Source organism: Rhynchophorus ferrugineus, unplaced genomic scaffold (genome assembly GCF_030347505.1).
Source record: "Rhynchophorus ferrugineus isolate W39M unplaced genomic scaffold, kcgeb_rfMv2 rfM10, whole genome shotgun sequence".
Lineage (NCBI taxonomy): Eukaryota > Metazoa > Arthropoda > Insecta > Coleoptera > Curculionidae > Rhynchophorus > Rhynchophorus ferrugineus.
Genome location: NW_027472589.1, coordinates 14296568 through 14310465, shown reverse-complemented (window position 1 = coordinate 14310465; position 13898 = coordinate 14296568). Strand labels below are relative to the sequence as shown.

The following is a 13898-nucleotide window of genomic DNA, read 5'->3' as shown; positions in this document are numbered from 1 at the left end:
GGGAATCGCTGAACCGAAACGAAAATAAATTAGGAGTCCGTCGGTGCTAAAATCCCGCGCCAGATCTTCCTGAATGGCCATCGGACTAAATGTTTTCACACTTAACCGGCCAAGTGTACATACGCGTCCATATATAAATGTAAATCTTCGGGCCAGAAAAAAGCCTATTTTATTGCCTTATTGCCTCTCTTAAATACCTTTTATGTGGTAATGCAAATCCGTTTCCGTTTAGAAAGCTGGAACTAGACAGCTTTGTTTTTCGATGGAGCGGGCGAGTTATTAAATGTGTTGGGTCCGTTCTCTTTTTTCTTCCCTTCTTTCGCTCTCTCTGTCTCTCGCGATTTCTTCTCTGTTCGCTCGTCGAATACCACCGGAAATGGAGAGCGATGAAATTGGTTTCGCACAGACACATTTCTGGGGAACGAGTAGCTCGGTTATCTGCAAATATATATATGGCAGATTTAACATGAAATGTGTGCGGTGTGAATGTAATACGCGTTGGTATATATACAGTATTTATTAGGTTTAATATTCAATTATTTATTATAGCAATCTAGTAAATGAACAGTAATCGACTGTGTTATCCTAATTTGGTACGATGTTCAAAGTACAAAGTACTTATTTTTCGACAAACACTTAGGATTTAGCATATATGTCACTAACAGGTCAATTAAAAGTCCCCGTCCTGACACATAGATGGCGCTGCTAGAATTAAATCCATATGTTTCTTAGTTAGCTTTAACCCTCAAAAGATGCGTGTATAAATTTGACAGCGGTCGGATCATTAGTTTGTGAATTATAGCATTTTGAGTGAAGCAACTTTTGTTATTGTGAAAAAAATAGATAAAAAGGAATTTCGCGTGTTGATAAAATATTGCTTTTTGAAGGGAAAAAATACAGTTGAAGCAAAAACTGGGCTTGATGCCGAGTTTCCGGACACTGCCCCAGGAAAATCAACCATCAAGGATTGATACGCTAAGTTTAGACGTGATGAAATGACCACCGAAGACGATGAATGCAGCGGACGTTCAAAAGAGGTTGTTACCGACGATAACATGAAAATGAAATAGCAGACATTCTAAATATATCAACTGAACGTGTACATCATATCATTCGCGAATATTTGGGTATGAGAAAGCTCTGTGCAAAGTGGGTACCGCGCGAGCTCACTTTTGACCAAAAACAACGACCAGTTGATGATTCGGAGCAGTGTTTGAAGATGATCAAGCGTAATAAACCCGAGCTTTTGTGTCGATATGTGACAATGGACGAAACATGGCTCCATCATTTCACTCCGAAGTCCAATCGACAGTCATCCGAGTGGACTTCACACGATGATCCCGCTCCAAAGCATGGGAAAACGCAATAGTCGACTGGTTTAAGTTTATGGCGTCTGTATTTTGAGATGTGTATGGAATAATTTTCATTGACTACCTTGAAAAAGAAGGACCATCAACAGCGACTATTACATAGCGTACCAGACCGTTTGAAGGACGAAATCGCCGGACGAAGACAATGCACCGTGTCACAAGTCAGTGAAATCGATGGCAAAAATGCATAAATTGGGCTTCGAATTGCTTCCTCAACCACCATATTCTCCAGATCTGGCCCCCAGCGACTATTTCCTGTTCTCAGATCTCAAAGGAATGCTCGCTGGGAAGAAATTTTCGTCGAATGATGAGATGATCGCGGAGACTGAGGCCTATTTTGCAGAAAGTGATAAATCATCCTACAAAATTGGTATCGAAAGTTATAAGTTGGCTATAAACAGTGTTTCAGTTTGAAGGGAACTATATTGAATATAAAATACCAATTTTGTCACGAAATGTGTTTGACTATGGTAGGCCGGCGACTTTTCAATTAATCTGTTGTTGTTAATGTGCACAGAGTTTAATTGTAACTTCATTGAACTATATTTGATCTCGTTTTACTCTCTTTAACCTTCGAACAAGGTCATCATAATCTAGGACCTGGAGAAGCTCAATATTGATGTGTTGATGAAACCTATATTCATGTCTTTATATATAGTCCTAAATAACATTATTGATAGTTTGTACTTTCAAGTCTTTATGCAGATTGTCATTGGGAATGTACCATAGGGCATCAATAATACATTACACGCAGTACTTTGTTTTGGAATATTTGTATGATATTTATTATCAAGGGTCATACCAAGATATTTGGCTGTATTTTCATACGGGACTGCTTGTTGATTTATATTTACTGACTTGTTCTTGATTATTTTGTTTGTGTTAAAAATCTTTGTGCACTGATTTATTTTGATTAATTTTTTATGCGCAGTTTTTCCGTGCGTTATTGTATTTTTTATTGTTGTTATTTCCAAGGAGCAGGATTGCAGTGTTCTCTGCAAACGTACCAATAATATTTTCATTGTATGTAGACTCAAGCAGAATCAGCTAAATACCTTGGAATCCATCTTGATGATAGATTAAATTGGAAGCTTCACGTTAGACAAAAAGCAAAACACATTAGAACCAAAATAAAACAACTACACTGGTTAGTCGGAAGATACTCTCAACTTGATCTAATATCAAAGAGGTTGATCTATAATACAATTATAAAGCCAATTTGGACCTATGGGGTGCAAATATGGGGTTGTACTAAAAATTCAAATCAGTTAGTCATACAGCGCTGTCAAAACAAGATTCTTCGATTGATTACCAATGCCTATCGCTATGTAACCAATGAAGAACTGCACGATGACCTGGAAATCAAATGGATTTGCGAAGCTGTGCAGGATTTCGCCTTGAAACACGAAAGAAGATTACTAAATCATTCTAACGTGGAAGCAATACAACTGCTGGACAGCGCACAGGATGTCAGGAGATTGAAACGAACAAAACCATACGAACTTATGTGAACATTTAGTGTGTATTATTAGTGTAAACTATAGCTATAAGTTAATAATTAATAAATAATTATAATTTTATAATTGAGGAATACATACTGATGTATTTTCTCGTACTCGTCTTGCTTGTTAATTAATCCAAGCACACAGGAAAAGTAGTAATAAATTAATTGTAATAATAATAATAATTAAGATTGTACTAAGCGTATCTAATAAAGATGTTATAAAATTGAATGTAGACAAGTCCTTAGTGTACAGCAGATAAAGGGCTGGTCCGAATACACTTCGTTGTGACACACCTATTTGTTTTTCCCTCTCTTCGATATTATTACTTCCTTCACTATCTTTTCGTTCTAGCTGTCATTTATTTCGTTATAAGAGGCGATTACTTGAATGGCGATACAAAGCAACACTGAGTTTCGAAACAGACCAACCCGTCTCAACCGTTCACCATCCACGTGGCCAATAAGAAATATTATAAAACATATGTGGGTAATCAAGAATATAATAACGAAATATTTGAATATGGTGTTTTATGATCGATTGTGATTCTAATGAATACTGTCTATGTAATTCGGAGGATATTTGAATAAAATATTTTGCTGTTTAACTATTTAACGAAACCCATTAGGGCTCCGCCCGAGTTACTTATGTTCTATCCACTATCCGTTAATATATACAATAGATTTTAACTGCATTACGTATCCAATGGCAACGCATCCAACATTGATTCGTATATGGAGTTATTATCGTCATTTTTCGGGTTAGTAATCATAGAAAATCTCCTAAATCACAAACGTACAATGGAATTATTCGTGATCGGGCGGTCGAAATGCGACGCGGAAGATACAATCGCGCCATAACAATAACCGTCTGCCAAATTCTAATATCGAATGTACAAAATTATGGCAAACTGTATGCGATAGAGGGCGGGCCGGCCGGCGGTCCGGGATCCTCCCGCGCACCACTAATAATTTGAAATTGCTAATTAATTCAAAATATTCGGCCCGATATTCAAATGGAACAGATATATGGCGGCCGCATGTATGCGTGGCGGCTATGCCGATTTCTTTCGTCGGCACGACCGGCCACGTTGTAAACCGTACGCCGTCCCTGCCAGACCGGAGTACCGACCCCGGGCCTCGATTCCGGCCGATTTGACCCGGCGCGCGGCGTAGGCCCGACAATTTTTTATCCGGGATCCGCATGACGGTGTACACATCCACGTCTGTTTCGTTTAGTTGGGATTTTAATTGCAACGTTTAATCGTCATTAAGATTCAAAGTGTATCTAGATTTATTATTTAATTAGAGAAAAAAGCTTTTCGAGGAAGTGTATTTTTATTCCGGCCGCTATGATGCAAACATAGTAGGCTCAACTTAAATGTAGTTTTAAAAAAATACCACTCTTAGTGATTCAACAATCTGTCCAGTTGGCTGTTAGTAATTTCTTATTATTATACCATATATAGGTGACATGTAGAATATCACTTCATTAAATGATCCTGTGTCAAATATTATTTTAATTAGTTAGTCTTATTCTAAATCTAATCTATGTCTATATATGTCCTATGATCAAGCCGGATGGTGTTAAATGTCTTAGTCTACGCACTTCACTATTACGTCGTACATTTAGCTGACTAACGAGCACATTTTAGTGCACCAAACTTCTTTTAAAGTACTTAACATACAGCCACATCTATTTCGTTTAGTTAGGATTTTAATTCCTACATTTAATCGTCATTAAGATTCAAAGGGTCTCTAGTTTTATTATTTCATTAGAGAAAAAAGCTTTTCGAGGAAGTGTATTTTTATTCCGGCCGCTATGATGCAAACGTAGTAGGCTCAACTTAAATGTAGCTTTAAAAAATATCACTATTAGTGATTCAACAATCTGTCCAGTTGGCTGTTAGTAATTTCTTATGATTATACCATATATAGGTGACATGTAGAATATCATTTCATTAAATGATCTCCTGTGTCAAATATTATTTTAATTAGTTAGCCTTATTCTAAATCTAATCTATGTCTATATATGTCCTATGATCAAGTCGGATGGTGTTAAATGTCTTAGTCTACGCACTTCACTATTACGTCGTACATTTAGCTGACTAGCGAGCACATTTTAGTGCACCAAACTTCTTTTAAAGTACTGAACATACACCCACATCTATTTCGTTTAGTTAGGATTTTAATTCCTACATTTAATCGTCATTAAGATTCAAAGGGTCTCTAGTTTTATTATTTCATTAGAGAAAAAAGCTTTTCGAGGAAGTGTATTTTTATTCCGGCCGCTATGATGCAAACAGAGTAGGCTCAACTTAAATGCTGTTTTAAAAAAATATCACTCTTAGTGATTCAACAATCTGTCCAGTTGGCTATTAGTAATTTCTTATGATTATACCATATATAGGTGACATGTAGAATATCACTTCATTAAATGATCTCCTGTGTCAAATATTATTTTAATTAGTTAGTCTTATTCTAAAATAATCTATGTCTATATGTGTCCTATGATCAAGTCGGATGGTGTTAAATGTCTTAGTCTACGCACTTCACTATTACGTCGTACATTTAGCTGACTAGCGAGCACATTTTAGTGCACCAAACTTCTTTTAAAGTACTGAACATACACCCACATCTATTTCGTTTAGTTAGGATTTTAATTCCTACATTTAATCGTCATTAAGATTCAAAGGGTCTCTAGTTTTATTATTTCATTAGAGAAAAAAGCTTTTCGAGGAAGTGTATTTTTATTCCGGCCGCTATGATGCAAACAGAGTAGGCTCAACTTAAATGCTGTTTTAAAAAAATATCACTCTTAGTGATTCAACAATCTGTCCAGTTGGCTATTAGTAATTTCTTATGATTATACCATATATAGGTGACATGTAGAATATCACTTCATTAAATGATCTCCTGTGTCAAATATTATTTTAATTAGTTAGTCTTATTCTAAAATAATCTATGTCTATATGTGTCCTATGATCAAGTCGGATGGTGTTAAATGTCTTAGTCTACGCACTTCACTATTACGTCGTACATTTAGCTGACTAGCGAGCACATTTTAGTGCACCAAACTTCTTTTAAAGTACTGAACATACACCCACATCTATTTCGTTTAGTTAGGATTTTAATTCCTACATTTAATCGTCATTAAGATTCAAAGGGTCTCTAGTTTTATTATTTCACTAGCTGACCCGACAGACTTCGTCCTGTCAAAAAGATTTGTAATGTGGCAGTTTTTGTGCCTACGTATTTTAAAAAATTCTCCTGAACAGAACCATCACCCTGGTGATAGGGCGTTGTGAATAAAAAATAATTAAATAAAACATATATAAGGATTGAAAAGTAAGTAATCGCTTTATTGTTAATCATGTGAATCATAATTATTATTATTATTATCATTATATTGCTTTGTGGTATACGATGTTTTTTGTTTGATTACCTGGCGCATAGATAAACAAATCTGATGGTTTTCCAACACGGGAACAGGCAACATACAATTGACCATGTGAGAAACATGGGTTTTCTAGATTAATACCACAAACACTTAATGATTGCCCCTGGGACTTGTTTATAGTCATAGCAAAAGCAAGCCGTCAACATGTCTATAGGAAATTTGCCATTACCAATGTCAATGAGTTGTTTAGAGAATATGTTTCCAGATTGGTCATTTTGCAACTCGACACGCATATTCTTGCTTAAATGAAGTACTTTAACATGTTTCCACAAATTGGAGGACTTTAGACATGCATTGAGTTCATCAGCTGGCGTTGATCGTGGAATCACTGGCAATGTTTGACGAAAATCTCCTGCTAATAAAATCATTGCACCACCAAATCGGTTATTATTGCTACGTAGATCTTTTAAGGTTCTGTCTAAAGCCTCCAAAGATTTTTTATGTGCCATCGTGCATTCATCCCAAACAATCAATTTACATTGCTGCAAAACCTTTGCCATTGCAGAGTTCTTCGAAACGTTGCAGGTTGGAGTTTCATTGCTTTGCATATTTAATGGCAATTTTAGTGCTGAATGGGCTGTTCGACCACCTTCAAGCAAAGTTGCTGCGATTCCCGACGAAGCGAGTGCAAGTGCAATTTTATTTTGTGAGCGAATTGTTGCTAATATTAATGAAATAAAAAAAGTTTTTCCTGTACCACCAGGTGCATCTAAGAAATAAATCCCTCCAGTTTCATCATTTGTTACTTTCATAAGAGTTTCAAATACATACTTCTGTTGTTCATTTAACAGTGGAAGATTTGTTTGAATTTATTCTTTCAAAGCGTTGAGATCATACAGTCTTTCTCGATGCAACTCTTGGTTAAAAGCGTCATGCATTGGACGATTGGGCGCGGTCAGGCCTAATTGAATTAATAGTTTGTTTGACATTATCAAGCACATGTCCTCAATTGAAATCAATGCTTCATTGTAAATTTCTTCTCTGATTTGTATATTTGGATTTCCCATTCTATTCCGTATTTGATACAAAATATCATCACACATATAATCTTTGTACTTCATCCACAAATCAATTGGGTTTGATGGGAAGCATGTAGATATGATTATAGAAAACAATGTTCGTATTTGATGAGTGTGTGATGATATTACAGCATCATTGAGAGTTTGATCCCAATGAGCGTCATTTTCAAGCAATTGCAAACGTTGACAGGCTTCTCTGTAGGATCCACACAATTCACCATCAACAGTTCGTAACTGTTGGAATGATGTTGGGCCACGTACATTGACTAATAGCAGTCGTAAATAAAAACATTCATCATTGCTTGGATGTACTGAATAAATCCGGCCAATCGCATCGGTGGAATATACATCTGTATATCCTGGAACTGGTTTTCCTTGTTTCCGTCGTATAAATCTCCTTGAGGATTGATTCCAGGTATAATATTTTGGCATTTCAGAATATAGCAATGTTTGTGCGAAATCATCGTTTTGGCATGTCTCAAAAAAACTGGTTAATGTAGTAGATGGTGGCTGAGCAGCTCTTTGTACTGCGTTCTGTGCTGTAAAATACACTCTTTGTCCATTTTCTAAATGCACAGCTAAGTGAACAACAGAAGGGTGTCTCTCATGAATAGGAAAAGAAAATATTCGCCAAACTGCTTCATTACTACTGACATAGCGGCCCATTTGGTATTGGGTAACTTCATCATTAGAATTCTCTGCACCAATTCCAATCACAGCCATATCACTCCCTTTGGTTACATATTTGCAAATGTATTTAATCGATTTCACTGAATGGCAAGATTCAACGTTGATGTGTGCTTTGAATGTCTTTGATAAAATGGGTGAATATGGAACAATCCAACGATTATCTATTTCAATATCTTGTTAATTTAATTTGACAATTGTTGATTTTCCATTGTCTGCTGTCGATCTGCGACGATACAATGGATAACCGTCATTACCAGTAATTGTTTCCGATATTAATGTCCGTGGATATCGTTTTGAACATTTACCATCCATCATACACGGTGAATTTTGATTAAGAGTTCCACAGGGACCATGTATCATGTTTTTGATAACTACCTCATGCAATCCAGGATCTACTTGTACATTAGGGATTTCAGCTGATATCACTGCATCAACTTCATTTGGCCTTATCTTTTCAACCAACCAAATCAAAATGTGTGCATGTGGCAATCCTCGTTTCTGCCACTCCACAGAATACATCCAGCAGCGTGTCTCACCAAACACATTATGTTTTACGATGAAATTCATTAAAGATTTCAACTTTTGTCTAAAGACTCTGGCTGTAATATCATGACGATCAATGGATGATTTCCCAGGTAATAACTCCTGCTTAATTTCTATCCATTGCGGATTGCATATAAATGTGATGAACAAATCTGCTGTACCATAATGACGAACATACGACATGGCATCTTGAGCATATTCGTGCATATGCCGAGGGCTTCCGATGTATGTTGCTGGAAGAATAGTCATCCGACCGACATTCTGTGCATTTCCATCAGTATTAATCGCATCTCGAAGGTGAATATACTCTTCAGATCGGAGTTTGGTTTGATTCAACCTGATGAATGTTAATCTCTCCGTTTCAATTTTAACATACATGTCATCAACATATTTGTGATATAATCGCCGACATTTCAATATGTGATTATCTGCATTTTCCCGAATCATTAGGCGGTATGAATAATAGTTCATTGAACTGACTTTTTTGTTGGTTTCAGAACCTGTAAACAGATTTTGTTTTAATAACATTCAAATATAAAATTAAAATACATAATATAGTGACTGAGATATTATCGCCATAGCTAAACTAATATTTTAGTTACCTGTAATGAGATTTATCATTTTTATTGATAAATCGTAGCCATCTTCACCTTGCCAAAATATAATGGGATATTGCAGTGCATCATATGAGCGGTGTGTTTCCTTTATAGGTTGTAATTGAAAATTCCGACGATGTAAAACAATATCACGGGATTCCAAGTTTTCTCCAACTACAACGATAGCAACTTCATCAATAGTTGGTGCATTAAAACGTCTTGTATGTTGACCTGCAGGTGTTTTATCAGCTCTGATTACAATTTTGTGATTATCGGATGGCATCAGATCCAGGGCAGTTTTAAACAATATAATCAATTGATTGTGTTGATGAAATAAAGTTTGTAATTGTTCTACAATAGACCTTTTTACTAAATTGTTATGTGCACAACGCAGATCAATTTCTTGTGGTGAATTGCCCATAAAATAAATTTGCAGGAATTTGTTGTCGCTATCTGACACTGGTAACAGTGAACCTGCTCTGTGATATATTTGCCCTTGTATCTGTAAATAAAAAAAATATTATGGTGTGGTATAAATTAATGGATTGTCAATGATCAAACTTAAATAATATTTGATCTTAAAAAGTATATATTTAGTTTTAACTAATATCTATCAAATATAAAATATAATAAAAGTGTCACTGAAACTGAATCACCATATAATATGATGACTAAGTGATATATTTCGTAATGATTAAGAAATTGAAGATTAGTAACACATCTTAACTTTGGTGACAGAAAATTTTGTTCGCTAAAATAATTATGAGTAACTGCTATAATACATACCTTGAAAGTTGGCATAAAATTTTCCCGAACTGCATTTGTTGCCCCAAATGAAGTCATTTGAAAGCAATTGTTATATTGTTGAATATGTGTCAAAAAGTGTATAGAATCTGTTCCTATTCCTGAAACCAATGAGTACAATGGTTCTGGTGGTGGATCCAATTGTATCAATTTCACTTTACCATTTGCGCAACACAATCCATTGGCTTCGTTTTTGTATTTTAATGCCTTACAGTGTGAGCAAACCAAGTTCATAGAACCAATAACAACACATTGGTAGTTACTGTAGTCAATTGACACATCGTAACTGAAAGCAGCTGGATTCAAACTTGCGCGATTATTAGTTGAATGTCGCGCTCGCGCTTCACGCGTTTGTGATATCCGAATTCTTTCACGTTCATTTCCGTCGTCACGTTCTTGTGCAGTACGATTAGATCGGTAATTAGTTTGGTTTATAGCATTTCTGGTTCTTCTACCTAAATTGCTTCGTCTTATAGGAGGCATATCAAATATAAATTATTTTTTCACTAATCACGAACTAAACAAACACTAACTAACTAAACACTCTGCACAAAACACGATATACGAATTTGTTTCGTGTATCACTTGACAATTCATCTGTCATCTGTCAAAAGTCATCTGTAACAGACAACTTTTTTTTTTAAATTTGATATGACTTGAACTCAAATCCTTTTAAGCCGTACGAATTGTTTTATTTATTTAAAATTTGAATTAAATTTTAAACAAATAAAAAATTTTAAATAAATAAAACAATTCGTACGGATTAAAAGGATTTGAGTTCAAGTCATATCAAATTTAAAAAAAAAAAGTTGTCTGTTACAGATGACTTTTGACAGATGACAGATGAATTGTCAACTGATACACGAAACAAATTCCAACAAAAAGGGCTATTTTTAGGGTTTTTCCAGCAATAATTCTAATTTTTCTCGCCGTAAAAACCATCCCTGAACTTCAACGAACATTTTAAAAAAAGATTTGGCCAAATTGGTCCAGGCGTTGTTGAGTTATGCGCTTAGGAACATATTTTGCGATTCATTTTTATATATAAGATTAGAGAAAAAAGCTTTTCGAGGAAGTGTATTTTTATTCCGGCCGCTATGATGCAAACAGAGTAGGCTCAACTTAAATGCTGTTTTAAAAAAATATCACTCTTAGTGATTCAACAATCTGTCCAGTTGGCTATTAGTAATTTCTTATGATTATACCATATATAGGTGACATGTAGAATATCACTTCATTAAATGATCTCCTGTGTCAAATATTATTTTAATTAGTTAGTCTTATTCTAAAATAATCTATGTCTATATGTGTCCTATGATCAAGTCGGATGGTGTTAAATGTCTTAGTCTACGCACTTCACTATTACGTCGTACATTTAGCTGACTAGCGAGCACATTTTAGTGCACCAAACTTCTTTTAAAGTACTGAACATACACCCACATCTATTTCGTTTAGTTAGGATTTTAATTCCTACATTTAATCGTCATTAAGATTCAAAGGGTCTCTAGTTTTATTATTTCATTAGAGAAAAAAGCTTTTCGAGGAAGTGTATTTTTATTCCGGCCGCTATGATGCAAACAGAGTAGGCTCAACTTAAATGCTGTTTTAAAAAAATATCACTCTTAGTGATTCAACAATCTGTCCAGTTGGCTATTAGTAATTTCTTATGATTATACCATATATAGGTGACATGTAGAATATCACTTCATTAAATGATCTCCTGTGTCAAATATTATTTTAATTAGTTAGTCTTATTCTAAAATAATCTATGTCTATATGTGTCCTATGATCAAGTCGGATGGTGTTAAATGTCTTAGTCTACGCACTTCACTATTACGTCGTACATTTAGCTGACTAGCGAGCACATTTTAGTGCACCAAACTTCTTTTAAAGTACTGAACATACACCCACATCTATTTCGTTTAGTTAGGATTTTAATTCCTACATTTAATCGTCATTAAGATTCAAAGGGTCTCTAGTTTTATTATTTCATTAGAGAAAAAAGCTTTTCGAGGAAGTGTATTTTTATTCCGGCCGCTATGATGCAAACAGAGTAGGCTCAACTTAAATGCTGTTTTAAAAAAATATCACTCTTAGTGATTCAACAATCTGTCCAGTTGGCTATTAGTAATTTCTTATGATTATACCATATATAGGTGACATGTAGAATATCACTTCATTAAATGATCTCCTGTGTCAAATATTATTTTAATTAGTTAGTCTTATTCTAAAATAATCTATGTCTATATGTGTCCTATGATCAAGTCGGATGGTGTTAAATGTCTTAGTCTACGCACTTTACTATTACTTCGTACATTTAGCTGACTAGCGAGCACATTTTAGTGCACCAAACTTCTTTTAACGTACTTAACATACAGCCACATCTATTTCGTTTAGTTAGGATTTTAATTCCTACATTTAATCGTCATTAAGATTCAAAGAGTATCTAGTTTTATTATTTCATTAGAGAAAAAAGCTTTTCGAGGAAGTGTATTTTTATTCCGGCCGCTATGATGCAAACATAGTAGGCTCAACTTAAATGTAGTTTTTAAAAAATATCACTCTTAGTGATTCAACAATCTGTCCAGTTGGCTGTTAGTAATTTCTTATGATTATACCATATATAGGTGACATGTAGAATATCATTTCATTAAATGATCTCCTGTGTCAAATATTATTTTAATTAGTTAGCCTTATTCTAAATCTAATCTATGTCTATATATGTCCTATGATCAAGTCGGATGGTGTTAAATGTCTTAGTCTACGCACTTCACTATTACGTCGTACATTTAGCTGACTAGCGAGCCCATTTTAGGGCACCAAACTTCTTTTAAAGTACTGAACATACACCCACATCTATTTCGTTTAGTTAGGATTTTAATTCCTACATTTAATCGTCATTAAGATTCAAAGGGTCTCTAGTTTTATTATTTCATTAGAGAAAAAAGCTTTTCGAGGAAGTGTATTTTTATTCCGGCCGCTATGATGCAAACAGAGTAGGCTCAACTTAAATGCTGTTTTAAAAAAATATCACTCTTAGTGATTCAACAATCTGTCCAGTTGGCTGTTAGTAATTTCTTATGATTATACCATATATAGGTGACATGTAGAATATCACTTCATTAAATGATCCTGTGTCAAATATTATTTTAATTAGTTAGTCTTATTCTAAATCTAATCTATGTCTATATATGTCCTATGATCAAGCCGGATGGTGTTAAATGTCTTAGTCTACGCACTTCACTATTACGTCGTACATTTAGCTGACTAACGAGCACATTTTAGTGCACCAAACTTCTTTTAAAGTACTTAACATACAGCCACATCTATTTCGTTTAGTTAGGATTTTAATTCCTACATTTAATCGTCATTAAGATTCAAAGGGTCTCTAGTTTTATTATTTCATTAGAGAAAAAAGCTTTTCGAGGAAGTGTATTTTTATTCCGGCCGCTATGATGCAAACGTAGTAGGCTCAACTTAAATGTAGCTTTAAAAAATATCACTATTAGTGATTCAACAATCTGTCCAGTTGGCTGTTAGTAATTTCTTATGATTATACCATATATAGGTGACATGTAGAATATCACTTCATTAAATGATCCTGTGTCAAATATTATTTTAATTAGTTAGTCTTATTCTAAATCTAATCTATGTCTATATATGTCCTATGATCAAGCCGGATGGTGTTAAATGTCTTAGTCTACGCACTTCACTATTACGTCGTACATTTAGCTGACTAACGAGCACATTTTAGTGCACCAAACTTCTTTTAAAGTACTTAACATACAGCCACATCTATTTCGTTTAGTTAGGATTTTAATTCCTACATTTAATCGTCATTAAGATTCAAAGGGTCTCTAGTTTTATTATTTCATTAGAGAAAAAAGCTTTTCGAGGAAGTGTATTTTTATTCCG

General features: G+C 34.6%; 2 protein-coding genes across 7 annotated transcripts in view; one reads left to right on the top strand and one right to left on the bottom strand.

Moving 5' to 3' along the window:
• The window catches only part of LOC143204137 (protein bric-a-brac 1), a 979343-nt gene that overhangs the window by 179574 nt on the left and 785871 nt on the right, over nt 1-13898 (top strand). The gene's annotated exons all lie outside the window — the stretch shown is intronic.
• Nucleotides 6213-10643, bottom strand: LOC143203589 (uncharacterized). 2 transcript variants are annotated; one of them, XM_076415801.1, is made up of 4 exons: nt 10145-10643; nt 9966-10084; nt 9186-9681; nt 6213-9083 (listed from the first exon to the last, which is right to left on the bottom strand). In XM_076415801.1, exons 1-4 carry the CDS (start codon nt 10464-10466, stop codon nt 8218-8220), a joined length of 1803 nt encoding a protein of 600 aa, XP_076271916.1. In that variant the 5' UTR covers nt 10467-10643; the 3' UTR covers nt 6213-8217. The 2 variants fall into 2 exon arrangements, with proteins under 2 accessions (XP_076271916.1, XP_076271915.1); XM_076415800.1 differs by having other exon boundaries at nt 9966-10643.